At 39.6% G+C, this 15,409-nt stretch overlaps 2 protein-coding genes across 4 annotated transcripts in view; both read left to right on the top strand.

Annotated features, from left to right (window-relative positions):
• The window catches only part of dixdc1b (DIX domain containing 1b), a 42,567-nt gene extending 37,945 nt beyond the window's left edge, over positions 1-4,622 (top strand). For both annotated transcript variants that reach the window (XM_017493373.2, XM_017493372.3), the window contains 6 exons: positions 290-451; positions 619-685; positions 1,419-1,527; positions 2,500-2,608; positions 2,735-2,814; positions 3,254-4,622. In XM_017493373.2, coding sequence (XP_017348862.1) covers positions 290-451; positions 619-685; positions 1,419-1,527; positions 2,500-2,608; positions 2,735-2,814; positions 3,254-3,260 — 534 coding nt within the window. In that variant the 3' untranslated portion in view covers positions 3,261-4,622. The remainder of the gene's footprint in view (positions 1-289; positions 452-618; positions 686-1,418; positions 1,528-2,499; positions 2,609-2,734; positions 2,815-3,253) is intronic.
• A 3,602-nt stretch (positions 4,623-8,224) lies between these two features.
• Positions 8,225-15,409, top strand: part of ddx10 (DEAD (Asp-Glu-Ala-Asp) box polypeptide 10) — a 45,662-nt gene continuing 38,477 nt past the window's right edge. The window contains exons 1-8 of one of the 2 annotated variants that reach the window (XM_017493296.3): positions 8,225-8,518; positions 10,754-10,814; positions 10,921-11,051; positions 11,152-11,310; positions 12,418-12,538; positions 12,892-13,081; positions 14,192-14,318; positions 14,555-14,717. In XM_017493296.3, coding sequence (XP_017348785.2) covers positions 8,342-8,518; positions 10,754-10,814; positions 10,921-11,051; positions 11,152-11,310; positions 12,418-12,538; positions 12,892-13,081; positions 14,192-14,318; positions 14,555-14,717 — 1,129 coding nt within the window. In that variant the 5' untranslated portion in view covers positions 8,225-8,341. The remainder of the gene's footprint in view (positions 8,519-10,753; positions 10,815-10,920; positions 11,052-11,151; positions 11,311-12,417; positions 12,539-12,891; positions 13,082-14,191; positions 14,319-14,554; positions 14,718-15,409) is intronic. The other variant, XM_017493297.3, reaches the window with a different exon arrangement.

Here is a 15,409-nt window from a genome sequence, read left to right as displayed (position 1 = left end):
CAGTCTTTAGATGTTTCATTTTATAATTCTCGAACCAGTTGAATAAGTCTTCAAGCTTGAATCAAGCATAATAATTGTGTTTACATTCAAAGACTTTTATCCTATATGTATCTTGAAACAGTTTACATTCTGAAGCAAATCTATGAGCATGTGAAATTAGGTGAATCTTAGCTAAATAAAAAATACAGTTAAAACATTTTTCAAATCAAACATACCATGAATTGTATAGCTCTATTTAAAAGTTGACATGGAGCTTATGTTGTCCTTTAATGGATTGTGTTCCTGGCAGACGGAAGAGCTACAGTTGGTACGGGATGCTCTGCGCAGTCTGAGGAACAGCTTCGGAGGCCACGACCCTCAGCACCACACACTGGACACACTGGAGCAGGGCATGGCCAGCCTTATGGACCGCCTCTACACACTGGAGTCACAGACCAGACGTGACAGGAAGGTAGGAGCGTTTTCTAAAACTGTGTGCTTTCTCAGACATTTAGCCTCCTGCTCTGCAGCCCATGTACCTCCATACACATTGTGCATTAGCACGATTCGGTTTTAAATCAATATCCGAGACTTGACCGTTGCTGCTAGACTGAAACGAGGCTTTTCAACTCTTTCTAGGCAAGGGCCAGGTCTCCAGGACACAAGGCCACTCATACAGACAGGGACTCCTGGCCTTCCAGCACCAGTAAGTGTCCTTTTCAAATACAAATTATCTAATTAAGGAATAAAACACAACAGGGTTGTGCTGTTCTAGGAAATTAATTACGACAGAGTTGATTATTTTCCAGTAGCAGTAATTTTGTTTCCTTGTTCCAGTAATTTTCCTTGTTCCTCTTACACCACAGCAATTTGTAACCAATACGCATTTTTATTAATTAAAGAAAATCGCATACGTTTTATAGTTATGTTTAATGTTGTGGAACGTCTGCTCAACAAGTTACTTCCTGTTATCGTTTACATTGTAGCAGCTAAAAACGCTAATTCCCTCACCAAACTTGCAAAGTTCTTTAACTCTCTGACAATGATCTCATGCCAGAAAACTTAGCTACAGCTTCACCTCTAACTGCTGCAAAGCTCTGACACTGGAGGCTCCTTCCAAAAATGCTTAAAAATAAATAAATAATCTCTTGATGGAAAGCTTTAAATATACAAGTGCCTGTATAAGCTGTTTCTATAGATGCGATAACATGTTAGAACCAACGAATTAATATAAACCTTGCAGTTTGGCACTATTGTCCGAGCTGCTGTTATAGAATCAAGCATTCAACAGACCTGCGGTATTAAAAGCTTTAGCATGTTACTGTGTTATGATTGCAGTAAATTGGATTTGCTCTATAAGAAGACATTTTCCGGTAATGTTGTTTTTCAGGTGAATGTATTGTTAAAGTGGTGTCTGCTTTGTCTGCTATTTGCTACAGGAATGGTCCACTCTCACAGCAGCCCTATGCTTAACTCCTCATCCTCCACCAAAGTCCTGTACTTCACAGACCGCTCGCTCACACCCTTCATGATCAACATCCCTAAGAGGTGAGTAAATCTGGCACATGAAAAAATGTATTTCAGATGGGGAAAGAACTGAACGAGAGACACGCTCTGCCGAATAAAAAGACCTCCATGTAAGTTTTTCTAAGACACTCTACACTGTTAGGGAGAGCAGAATGGTATTGCATTGGGGGGGGTATTGCATTGCTGATATGGCAAGAGAAAGATTTCGGTTGTAAGTTTTTCAGAGCAAGAAATAAATAAATAAATACTGCTATGAGATAACTGGGGACAGTCTCATTGAAACCGGACAGTTACTGTTTGCAAAAAAAGACCAGTCAACGTTTTTTCCCAATCCTCAGCCGTTCAGTTTTGGTGAGCCTGTGCCGACTATAGCCACATATTAACATTCTTGGCTGACAGGAACCGAATCTGATGTGGTCTTCTGCTGTTGTAGTCCATCCGCCTTAAGGTTCAGCTTGTTGAGAATTCTTAGATGCTTTTCTGCTCACCATGATTGTAAAGAATGGATATTTGAATTACCGTAGCCTTCTTGTTTGTTTGGTTTTTGCACCATTTTGTGTAAACTCTAGAAAATCCCAGGAATCAGCCATTTCTGAAATGCTCAAACCAGCCCATCTGGGACCAACAACCATGTCATGGCCAAAATCACTGATATCTGATATTTTTCCCCATTTGGAAAGTTTTGATATGAACTTTAACTGAAGCTCTTGTCCTGTATATACATGATGTTATGCATTGCACTGCTGCTACATGATTGGCTGATTTGCGAAATTGCGTGAATATGCAGGTGTACAGATGTTTCTATTAAAGTGGCCACTGAGTGTATACTTTTATATATAACTTGACTTGGTGCTGAGAGGAAGATCTTTATGTATGAATGCCACATAATAAAAATCCCAATAATACAATTTATTCACCAAAGCAACATAATTTAATTTGCAGTATTTTTTTGGTACGTGATGTAAAATATTAATTTCTGCATGTGTTTGTCAGTTTGGGAGAAATTACCCTCCGAGACTTTAAAGTGGCTATAGATCGAGAGGGCAGTTACAGATACCATTTTAAAGCTCAGGACCCTGAGTTCGGCACTGTGAAAGAGGAGGTATGTCTGTTTGTTTTTTAAACCTGAATGTGATCATGTTTACAATGTTGAAGTTCTTACACGTTTATCTTCATTAAGAAATATAGGTAATATGAATATATAAATTAATCTGACTCTGTCCATCAGGTGTTCCAGGATGAGGCGGTGGTGCCCGGCTGGGAGGGCAAGATCGTGGCATGGGTGGAGGAGGATCACGGCGAGGGGAGGTAAAGCACAGGAACTGCACACAAATATATTTTCATATCACTTTCAATGTTTCGGTAAACACCATCAACATGGGTTTTATTTTTGGGGGGTTTTTTGAGAAAAGGGGGGTGACATGGTGGGAAGTATTGCTACCTCACAGTTCCAGGGTCCCTGGGTTGATCCTGAGCTCTGGTTACTGCTGGACTGCTGTCCTATCCTGGGTGTATTCCCACCTAACGCCCAGTATTTCCAGTGTGCAGTGGTCCCATTTTATTATTTTTTTATTATTATTTATTTTTTAAAGTGAAATTAGTCATAGATATAGCGTCACTGCAACCTAATAAAACTTGCAGCTTAGTACATTTTTAAAGTAGCTTGCCCAACATTGCAGTGTAGTGCACTACAGTGCAGTTGGTTTCACACTGTTTTTACACTCTGTCTCTTTTTGTGTCCTCATAGGATCTAACAGGAAGCCTGAGAAAAGCCCAGCCGGGATCAGATGTGACAGGAAGGATGAACTGTGCCGATCTGTCAGAATAAATGTGCTTGTGCCGAACGTACAGATGCTCAGCTCTCTCACTTGGAATTCGAAAATCCTCCTGTTCCCTGTACCTCTGTGTTTCTGTGCGAGTCAAGTGAAAGCAGGACAACAGAAGGGACACCCGGAGGTTAATTAGAACGTGTTCCTGTCCGTTCTGTTCTCCGAACAGCTGTCTACAGAAAATACAGGCTCCTCGCCAATGATTAATCTGAGGAGCTTTTCCTTAACGAGTTGCCGTGCTGCAGACATCTGTAGTGTCAAATTAGTGTTTCACTGTGACCATAAGAACTTCTGTTTAGACATTGAAAGAGCTTCTCGTCATAAATCTTGTATTTTATAGTCGAACGGCCAGAGATTCGATACTTTTTTTTTTGTAGCGGAAAGACAGTTTACGAGCAGGTGCGTGTGTACAGTATTATTATGACATGAGTAAGTGAACACGGTGGTGTGTAATACGTTTAAAGATTTTTAGAAGGGTTTGTGTCATATTTCAGCCTTAAATTGATCGATTTTACAATCCAAACCCAGTTCACATTATCTAGCAATAAGATTATAGATAACTGTTGACACTGTAGTAACCACGTCAAGTGTCGAATACACCAGCTGCCTACGGCACGAAGCTCAGAAGGAATTTTACGTACAATTTTAATGTGATGTCAGCCGAACTGACTGATATCACGTTAGAAGAGGTGTGTAAAGGTTTAAGGTATACGCCGCCTTCAGTGAAGGCTAGGCCCGTACCAGCAATTTAGCAAATTTTTCCCTTTTTCGATCTCTTAGTCAGTTCATTTTGTGAAGTTTGAGTTTTCCGGACTATTATTTTGTGAAAACGTGTATTCGAATTTAGGTCAGTCAAGATTCTACTGGCAGAGAAATAACTTTACTTGTGTTTCTCAATACACAGCCCAAGCACTGAGTTTACAGGACCAAAGTGAGGTGACGATATTAAAACATGCTGGTTTAGTAGTATATAAATAAGGTCTAGTCTGAGTGTTTCTCAATACCAAGAGTGTGTGAAATGGATTTGTGTTCCTGGGAACAATGATTGTTTTTTTAAGAATGAATTAGCAAGGACACTAGCAGAGAAGAGAGATGGATGATATTTAAGGAGTTAAACACTTGGGGACATTCAGTTATAGAAAACTGATCAATGATGTGGTGGGGTCATGCAGCCTGTGGCCAAATGGAGTGACTGTTACCACCCAAGTTGATTCTTTTCCAATTACAGAACGTCCTAAAATGGCAAGTTTTTATTCCCGTTACACTGCAGCAATTTACAGACTATTACAGTTTATATATATATATATATATATATATATATATATATATATATATATATATATATATATATATATATATATATATATATATATATATATATATTAAAGAATGTCACAAACTTCAGACAAACAAGTTAGTTCCAGTTATCACTTGCGCTATAGCTGCTCCTCACTTTCCCGTGAAGTCGGTACAACAAAAAACAGTAGCTTGTTACCGAGAGACGCCATCCACAAATGTTAAATAAATCTCACCTCACAGAGATATTGTCCATCATGTGCTTTTGTTTTTAGGCTTAGATTATGTGGATCCTCTGCCATACAAGTCCCTGTGAATGATCTGTTACTATGGAAACGATAATGCATTAGAATAAACCTGTTGTGACATCATTTATCACATTTTTATTTCATTTTGTATCATCATACCCACTCCTAACAGAGAATAGGGTTGTTAAAGTATGGGAGGTGATTCGTACTTAACCCTTGTGCTTGCAATTTACAGGTAGCTACGTTTCCCAGAGGAGGTTTTTGCTAGGTAGCTAATCGGACACAGCCAGACAAGCACTACTTATAACAAAGGAGCAAAGATTCCATTGCTGCATTACCGATTTCTCACCTCACATTTTTCAGAGATTGCTGTGTAGTAAAAGAGCTGAAAACGTCACAGTTATGAGATGCCTCCTCCACCACTGGTCTGTTATTGCAATGAATTCTGGGTCTTTTAGTTCATTGTAGGTAGTAAGACGGTAACCAGTGCACCTTTTTAAAATTTGGGTAGTATCATGGACACTCTTATTTTACTCACTCTTGGTTACTTGGGCAGTAAAAGATGACGACACCGAGTGCATGGGCATGAAGTCACAAATTCAAACGCACATTGAGAAACACCAGAGGATTTAAAATTGCCTTAAGACTAACACTGAATGGCACAAATAAAGTATAAAAGCTCAGTATGTCTGCCTCGTCTTAACCGTCTGTAGGCATCTCCGTTATTTGAAGTTGCATCAGTTTGTGAGTGATAGTAAAGTCTATATTTACATTGCACTGATTTGGAAACTAGCAGAGTTTACAGAGTAGAACCCGGTTGTGCCTGGACTGAACTATACTGGTAAAAGGTCATCAGAATAGGATTTGTACCAGAGTGTTGCTTTTACATTTTAAACATGTATGTAAATATGTTTATTTTTCAGAAAGAGAGACTTGACATGATTTTATATGATCAGTGTTCTATGAATTATGAATGTTTGAAATAAATGTTTGAGGGTTTTACTGCAAGTTGCTTTTTTTAATATAGGTATATATCATTTCATGTACTGTTCAGTGTTGCACTTGAAACCTTGGCAACGTCACTCAGATAACATTCCCACTAGTGATTGTTAATAACAGTTGGATTGTGGATTGCAAATAAACAATGTGAATACCAACATTCAATTTTATTTTATTTATGTAGCGTTTTTAACTATATATAGTGTTAGAAAGCAGCTTTACAGAAATCTGGATGTATATTCGAAACCTAATGAGCAAACCAGAGGCGACAGTGCTGAGGAAAACTCCCTGAAACAGCATGTAGAAGAAACCTTGAAAGAGACCAGAACACATTCTCTTCTAGGTGAAGCAGGATAGTGAGATCATAAATAATTACCTTGAACAGCTGTAGAAGAGTACACACAGATAGATTATATTAAAAAAAAAACAAACCTTAACCTCTAACCTCTCTTCCCGTAAGTTGTGAGGTGGGGCCTCTATAGATCTGACTTTTTTGTCCAGCACATCCCACGGATGCTCGATTAGATTGAGATCTGGGGAATTTGGAGGCCACATAAACACCTTGAACCCTTTGACATGTTCCTCAAACCATTCCTGAACCATTATTGCAGTGTGGCAGGGAGCATTATCCTGTTGAAAGAGGCCACTGCCATTAGAGAATACCGTTGCCATTTACTTTGTCTGCAACAATGTTTAGGTAAGTGGTACGTGTTAAAGCAACGTCTACATGAATGCCAGGATTCCCAACAGAACATTGCCCAGAGCATCACACTGCCTCAGCTGGCTTGCCTTCTTCCCGTGGTGCATCCTGGTGTCAACTCTTCCTCAGGTAAGCGACGCGCACACACTCGACTGGCCACATGATGTTAAAAAAAACAAAAACGTGATTCATCAGACCGGGCCACCTTCTTCCATTACTCCATGGTCCAGTTCTGATGCTCACATGCCCATTGTAGGTGTTGTGCAGGGGTCAGCATGGGCACTCTGAGTGGTCTGTGGCTATGTAGCCCAATACACAGCAAGCTGCAATACACTGTGTGTCCTGACACTTTTCTATCACAGCCAGCATGAACTTTTTCAGCAGTTTGTGCTACAGTAGCTCTTATGTGGGATCAGACCAGACCGGCTAACCTTCACTCCCCACATTCATCAGTGAGCCTTGGGTGCCCCTGGCCCTGTTGCTGGTTCAACAGTTGTAGTTCCTTGGACCACTTTTGGTAGGTACTAACCACTGCATACCGGGAACACACCACAAGACCTGTCATTTTGGTGATGCTCTGATCTAGCCATCAGAATTCTAAGCTGAAGTCGTTTAGATCCTTATGCTTGTCCACTTTTCCTGACTGTTCACTTGCTGCCTAATATATCCCACCACTTGACAGGTTCCACTGTAACAAAATAATCAATGTTATTCACATGACCTGTCGGTGGTTTTAATGTTATGGCTGATGGGTAAAGATGCTGCCTCAGAGCTCCAGGATCCCTGGGTTGATCCTGAGCTCAGGTTATTGTCTGTGTGATTTTGAATGTTCTCTCCCTGCTAGAGTGGGTTTTCTCTGGGTCCACTGGTTTCTTCCCTCTGTCCAACATGCATGTCGGTGTACTGGATACAATAAATTGCTTAGAAAGGTGTGAAAGGTGCTCTGTGCTGGACTAATGTTCGACTAGTGCTCCATCTGGGGGTGAAGTCTTCTGTCCAATTTTCCTGGGATATTCTCCAAATCCACTGAGACCCTGACCAGGATAAAGCGGTTACTGCAGATGAATTAAAGTGCACCTATTATGTTTTTTTTTTTTTTTAATATTACCTTTCATGTAGTGTGTTATAGCTGTTTGTGAATGTAAAAAGTGGCACAGTTTTTAAAAAATCAAAGTGCACGACAAACCGAGTTACTGTCTCCCAAAAGAAGGAACCGATTCTGAACAGCTTAAACCAGTTGTTAGTGATTCCAGACTTGCTTCCTGTACTAACCTACGTAGGTTTGTAACAAAAAGCCCCTACTCTGGTCTTCATCGGCTGCTCGCTGACAGCGGTAGACCAATCACAACAGACTGGGACATCTGACCAATCAGAGCAGAGTATGCTCTCTGAAAGGAGGAGTTTAGAATGAATCTTTTAGAATGGATCATTTAACGAGTCGTTTTTGACACTGGGGAAAAAATAACGCTGCAGTTTAAATTATGACTATGTTAAAGTATTTTTTGACCTTGGATGCATGTATGTCTATAGTATGTGAAATCTAAAACAAAATTAGGCACCATAATAATGATCGTTTGGACGCCCCTAGTGGTATATTTAGTAGGTTTTACTTTACTCCATTCCGACAGGAGGTGCTAATGAGCTCTCATTCCTCTGCACAGCGATCAGAGTTCACGAAGAACAGGACAACGTTTCCTCCACATGCTGTATCTGATGAAGTGCGTTTAACAGTCGAGTATTTACATACGTACATTGCGAAGAAAATGCGAATAAAGAAAGGAAAAGAGAAGAAAACCCTTCCTGAAGACCCAGTTAAGAATTTTGAGAAATGGAGAAAAAAGCATGACAAAAGCAGGAAAAAGACTAAAAGGCCGAGGAAGAAACGCGAGTGGGAGATAGAAAGAGAAATCATACAGAAGCTGGTCGCCAAATACGCAGAGGTAAGTCAACACTTACTGTACTACTAGGCATTCTACTGTACTAGATAGTATTTAAAATCAGTACACAACCAGTGATGTAACATACTGTTTAGTATGATAGTATGCAGAGAAAATAGGCTTTGCTGCTTTCATGCTGTTCCACGTTTATTTTTTTGTTGTTGGTTGTGCAGAAATGATTTTGTAGTGCTAATATTAGTAAATAGTGCTTACGTAATAATATAACTATAATTAAATCAGTGTTTTAAAGGTAAATGTTAACAAACCTTTTGTACTGTAGCTTAACGTCTTGTGCTTTAGTGTATTGCGTCACAGGCCGTCACAGCCCATCACAGCGACTTAAAGGTGCAGCGGTTAATATTTATATTCAGACTTTAAAGATACTTCAAATATAAACTGTACACACACCAACCTCTGTATCAGTTTTAGGAGCAAAACTGCTTAGTTCTGCTCAACAGAGGGTTTGTTTATTTATTTGTTTGTTTGTTTAGAGTGGGATGGGTTCAACGAATCTGCATTTTTAAATCACACCTTTCAAGTTATTTTCAATTCACATTATTTGACAGTTTCATAACAACAGAATTCATAAAATAGCAGAACAAGTCTGTAATCAAGTCCCTATGAAATCATAATTGAAGTTTTGTGGCTTTTAGTGTGAATATTAGACTTATTGTTATCTATAAGCTACTGTGCTCTAAAACAATGCTAAAATGTGCATATTTTATTTATATATATATATATAATATACGTTCAAAAATTTACAGTCTGTCTCTACCACCAATACAGAGCAACAATTTTGAGGACATCATTCTGCACTTCAGCTACTCATCAGATTTTCTGTCCAATCAAATGCGCTCTAGAATCTTAAGTATCCCGCTCCCAACATTATACAAATCCATGGTACTAACTGTCAAGTACGGCTTAGCCCAGGCTGTGAGGTCAGCTAAATGCTGTTGGCTATTTAAAAAGGGGGAGGAGCCAATTGATATGTCCCGCCCTGACTTCCTGTTTCAGAGGAAATTACGGCAACACATCTAATACCACAGCCTGTTTCAAGGCACTTTGCAGGAACTTTAAATGTAAAACAAGTTAATGCTCTATTTTCCCTGACAATAACAATAACACTAGCCAATCCTGGCCAACTGTGAGCTCATGTATGTGGAAGAAGGCAGATAGCGCGTTCCTCTGAGTGTTTTGCAGCATGTGCAGCGGTTTGAAAAGACGTGGTTGGCTGGCTGGCTTCACATATCTCAGAGGAAACCCATGTGAGCCTTCACCTGCCCCCATTGTTAGCTGTTATTGCTAGAATTCCTCCAACAGCAGGTAGTGTTGCAGTCTCATTGCTTCAGGGTCCTGGTTTGATCCTTGCATGGCTGTCTGTGGGGAGGAATTGTACAGTGTGATTGCCACTGGGAGAAAAGATCGCCTGTGGTGTTTTGTATTGCTCTTCAGTGGCCCGAGTCTTTGGCTGAAGGTATTGCTGGGACTGCCTACGGTGTTCTTGAGTGGTTGAGCAGTATTGTCCATGATGCTGAGGAGTTTCTGCTACTACCTACAGCAAGCCTGGCTGTACACCTAATTTGGACTGAGAGTTTCTGATCAGTTGATATATTCACGTTTAGAACTTTTGGGTGCATGGTTTGATCCCGTGCTCGGGTTACTGTCTATATGGAGTTTTGCATATTCTCCTCGTATCTGTGTGGTTTTTCTCCATGTTCTCCGGTTTCCTTCCAACACTCAAACATGCCGATAGGTAAATTGATGACTCTAAATAGCACCTAGGTTTGATTGTGTATGCATGCCCATTAAGGGTGTTTTCATGACTCACACCCAGTAGTCCTTGGTTAGGCTTTGGATCCACTGCAACCCTGAAGAATATAAAATTGTTACTGGTGGTTTATCATCATCATCATCATCATCATCCAAAATAAGTGCTGAGTTGAGATGATTCCATCTTCTGGATGGAGCTACAGCTGATTTTGCCAGAATTTTTATCATACAGTATCAGAAACCATATAAGCAAGTGTGTCTGAGATACAGAAGAACTTGACGGGGTGTCATGTATTTGTGTGATTTGAACATGCACAGTGCAAAACTGGTAGATATCAGACATCTTGTCTTGACTGTATTATTTTGGATAAATGTGGAAGATTTGGTGCATTTTGTTTCAACGTGTGTTCTTCAAGAAGCACCAGTTCTCCAAAAATTGAGCATATCTATATATATTTTGTCTCACAGATAAATCCAAAAGAAGCTGTTAAGTTCTCTGACTTTCCACTCTCAAAGAAGACCGTGAAAGGTATTTGATATTATCATTATCATAATTTTATGTTAATGCTATATTTTAATTTGTGGCTAAGGCCCATAACAGCAACATGAACGAGTATGTGTTATCATTTTCACAGGCCTGTTAGAGGCTCAGTATCGGCAGCCCACGGAAATCCAGAGACAGACCATCGGCTTTGCTCTGCAGGGAAAAGATGTCTTGGGTGCTGCAAAGACCGGCTCGGGGAAAACTCTTGCGTTCCTCATTCCTGTAAGTGAAACCTGCTGAACGACAGAAAAAGACTGCTGCTCTACTTCTGCCACACAACATGCATAGCTTGTTGGTTTTTGTTTTTTCTGAATTCTGCTAGGTGCTGGAGTGCCTGTACCGTAACCAGTGGACAGCCATGGACGGTCTCGGTGCTCTTATAATCTCTCCCACTCGAGAGCTCGCTTATCAGACATTCGAGGTTCTGAGGAAAGTTGGGAAGAACCATGAATTCTCAGCTGGACTTGTTATTGGTGGAAAGGTGTGTTCTCTGTTTATAAGAGAAATATTGTGCTGCAACTTGTAAACTACATGTGACACACCTACAGGGAAGGACAGTTGATTTAAATATTGTGAATTATTAGTGGTACATTGGGGACATGCTTTAACACAGTTCGTCTTATGTTTATGATATTAAGTATCAGATAAGTCCATGTTTAGAGTCAGTCAGTGCATTTACACGGACAACAATAATCCAATATTAACCCGATTAAGACAATACTCTGATTAAGAAACTAGCATGTAAACAGCGATTCTTTAATTACTTTAATCCAATTAAGGTCATACTTGAAGTAAACACAAATCAAATTAAGACAGGTGGAGTACTCCTGTTTTAGTCGCATTATCGATGTGTATTACAGACATGTAAACACCTCAATCACATTAACATCGTCTGGGAGTTTTCACCACATTTTGCGACAGGACACGTACACACACGGCAGTGTTCAACCGTTTTACGGCAAAAAAGAGAGCACGGCTGCGTCCCAAACCGCGTACTTACCTACTATAGGCCTGTAATAGACGAAATACATGTATCTCGGCTACTATATAGTAGGTAAGTACGCGGTTTGGGACGCAGCCCACGGTTTCAAGCAGTCGTCTATTTGCATTTAATTAACTGCACTTGAAGTGTTCGTAAAAATTTTAAATAAAAACACCCAAAACTAATAGGTACCATAACGAAGACGAACTGTATGTTGATAAGTGAAATTCTGGAGGGACGTCGGACGGTGTGGCACGGTGACGTAATGACATGTGCTGTTAATCGAACTATGTTCTATAACATGTAAAACAGGAACATGAAAGGAGTATTCTAAAAGTGACTCATGTAAACACCTTAATCACAATATTGTCTATACTCAGAGTAAGGTCAATAATTAGATTACTGCTGTCCATGTAAACTTTAGTCATCGACTACGTTTACATGGACAGCGGTAATCTAATTACTGATTACTACTTGAAACCGTGAGCTGCGTCCCAAATCACGTACTTACTTTTTTCCCCTCCTCCAGAATGACTTATTGTGCAAAAAATTCAGTACACATAGATACCTGTCATTAACGCTTGCTAATAATGTATCTGGTTGCAGGACCTCAAGGACGAGTCTCTGAAGATTCATCGTACCAACATCGTCATCTGCACACCAGGACGTCTACTGCAGCACATGGACCAAAATTCCAGCTTCCACGCCTCTGACCTGCACATGCTCGGTACACACTTGCTCAGGGTCAACGCTGACGTGTTACTCAGTGTTGGTTTGGAATGAGATCTGTGAGATGATTCAAAATCATAAATCTAAATCCAGAATATTTCATTTAGGTTTAAATGTACACAAAGGTTTTATTAACACAAAAAAAGTTTTTGTAAAAATGTATCCTCACATGCGGTAAATAACCTGATTTAATAGATTATTTTGCTTGGAGTTTCTCAAATCCCATAGACAACAGTACAACCTGGTACAAGCTATTCTAGTGTGCTGTTTACATGATCACTTAAATAATCTCTTAAATGAAAAAACTAGATGCACCGATTAGATGAAACTTGCCTGTGTTTATCATGACAGTGTTGGATGAAGCTGACAGAATTTTAGACATGGGCTTTGCCGACACACTCAACGCCATTGTGGAGAACCTTCCAAAAACCAGACAGACGCTGCTCTTCTCCGCCACACAGACCAAGTCTGTTAAAGACTTGGCCAGACTCAGCCTGAAGAACCCCGAGTATGTGTGGGTTCATGAGCAGGCTAAATTCAGGTATGACCATCAATGTATCTGCATCTGTTTCACTTTTACACCAATTATTTAGTCTCTCCTTGTTGTAGAGTCTTGAGCTTGAGTATGCCTATTGTTTCTGCTCTCTTTCTTCCTCCAAACCCAAGTAACCATCAATATTAACCCTAGATTATGTAGAAGGTCAGCCACACAAGTCATCGGTAATGAGCTGTTACTATGTATTCAAATGGAAGCATCAATATTAACATTAATCAACACCTTCTGACCAATCAGATTTGAGAATTTAAAAGTGCTGTGGTGTGAGGAATGAATAAAACATGACCCGGTGTGCAAATTTATCTTTACCTCCCTCCAAGCATTACAGTGGCATAAGAAGGGAACATATGCGCACATTAATCAGTGCAGAAAGAAGAAACTGCTCATAGAAATTCACACAAAATCAAGCAAATGCCGCAATATTTGGAAAAAGCTTGCAATTTTTCTACATGACCACAGATGTTCCACAGATCTGGGCCAGGACTCGTTGTGTGACATCGTCAAATCACGTGCGCCAAACATGGGTACAGCTAAAAGGCCTCGTTTCATAACTCCGTCAAAACAATTTCGTGCAATTACAATTTTGCCAATTCAAGTAGCTTTCTGCAAAAAAAAAAAGCACACAATCTTTTTTTTTTTTTTTTTTTTTTTAAAAAGCTGCAGCAAAATCAAGCATTTTGGCCGCAGCAATTACAAAAAAAAAACCTCCACCCAATCCTGTGTTGGACTGATAAATGGTCTAATCCTGAGATGTTCATGTAAGAAAAAGTGATCCTATATAAAGATGGAAAGAATTTCTCCTTCTCATTGATTTTGAAGTTGATTCATGCAGCTCTATATGTAAATCTACTTAAAAACTAATTCACACGCTCTGTTTACACTGATTTTTAGTTTTTTAAAATGTTTTAAATTTTGTTTATAGAAATTTTAGACTTTGGTCCAGAGGCTTGTGTACTTTAGTGAGGTTTTTGCTCCTGAATTGAACAAGATTCGCAAAGAAAGAGCGGATGATAAACCATTGTTGGAGGGATTGAAAGAGTTCTCATTTGTGTGTTTAAAATCGAATTCTCTCTTGTTGGTTATTGTGCCCCTCAGCACTCCGGCTACTCTGGAGCAGAGCTACGTAGTGTGCGAGCTGCACGAGAAGATCAACATGCTCTTCTCTTTCTTGAGGAGTCACCTGCAGAAGAAGATTATTGTCTTTTTTGCTTGCTGCAAAGAGGTAAATGTTTACATATCTCACATATTTCTGTGATGAAATTGCAATAATATAGTTGTGAAGCCCCTTCCATGTTGATAGTGACGATTGATATTGTTATTGATTATTTAGATATGGTTATTTGTTTACTTATGGATGTCATATGAAATAGTTAGAGATGTTCAATGCTTTATCAGCATCATTTCCATCCATTTTTATTCCATTCCTTAACATCCACAATTACCTGTGTGCTGTTCCAGGTGCAGTACCTGTTCCGTGTGTTCTGCCGGCTCCGGCCCGGTATCTCTGTTTTGGCCCTCCACGGAAAGCAGCCGCAGATGAAGAGGGTGGAGGTCTACAATGACTTTGTCCGCAAGAAAGCTGCTGTCCTTTTTGCCACAGATATCGCTGCAAGAGGACTTGGTAACGAAATCTCTTACATCCCTGCTGTTTTTTGACATCTGGCTGCCAAAAGGCCCCAGAGATTATAATACAATTTACAGAATTGTCAGAAGATGACTTTCTGTTGATGTACTGTTGCAAGTTGTCATCTTTTCATCCATTTTCCACATCAGAACAGCCGGTTTTCAGTCCGCAAACGTGACTCGATTCCGATGTCTGAACCTTGCTAGTCTGGAGCTGAGAAAGCTGTGATGACTGGAGCTGAGTGTGGGATTATTGCTACTGGGCTTATTGGTGGTGACGGGTGTAGGGTGTCACAGTTAGAGAGGATCTACAAAAACTCCTGTAGCATATAGTCAGTGTTATGAGCGAAGGTTTTTTTTGTCATATCATGATACTTAGACATTTCTACTATACACAGAATGCATCACAATCTTTAGGTTGACCAAGAAACTACTAGCAAAACAGTCATTTAAAAAATGTAACAAAAAAAAATAAATAAAAACTGACCAAGATGTACATTATTTATTACTGATAGTAGGAGTAACGAAAAATAAAGATTTTACTATTTTTAAATATTGAAAAACATCAGGTTTCTATGGAAGCCAGTTTTTGCCACAGAGAGAATCATTTTAAAAAGTAATTGCGACTTTATATTTTATGTCACAATTCAGACTTATTTTCTCTTGCAATTTTAAGGTAACCTCTCACAA

This window comes from Ictalurus punctatus, chromosome 18 (assembly GCF_001660625.3).
Source record: "Ictalurus punctatus breed USDA103 chromosome 18, Coco_2.0, whole genome shotgun sequence".
In the NCBI taxonomy this organism is placed as follows: domain Eukaryota; kingdom Metazoa; phylum Chordata; class Actinopteri; order Siluriformes; family Ictaluridae; genus Ictalurus; species Ictalurus punctatus.
Note: the sequence above shows the minus strand (reverse complement) of the source record. Positions and strands in the feature narration are given on the sequence as shown.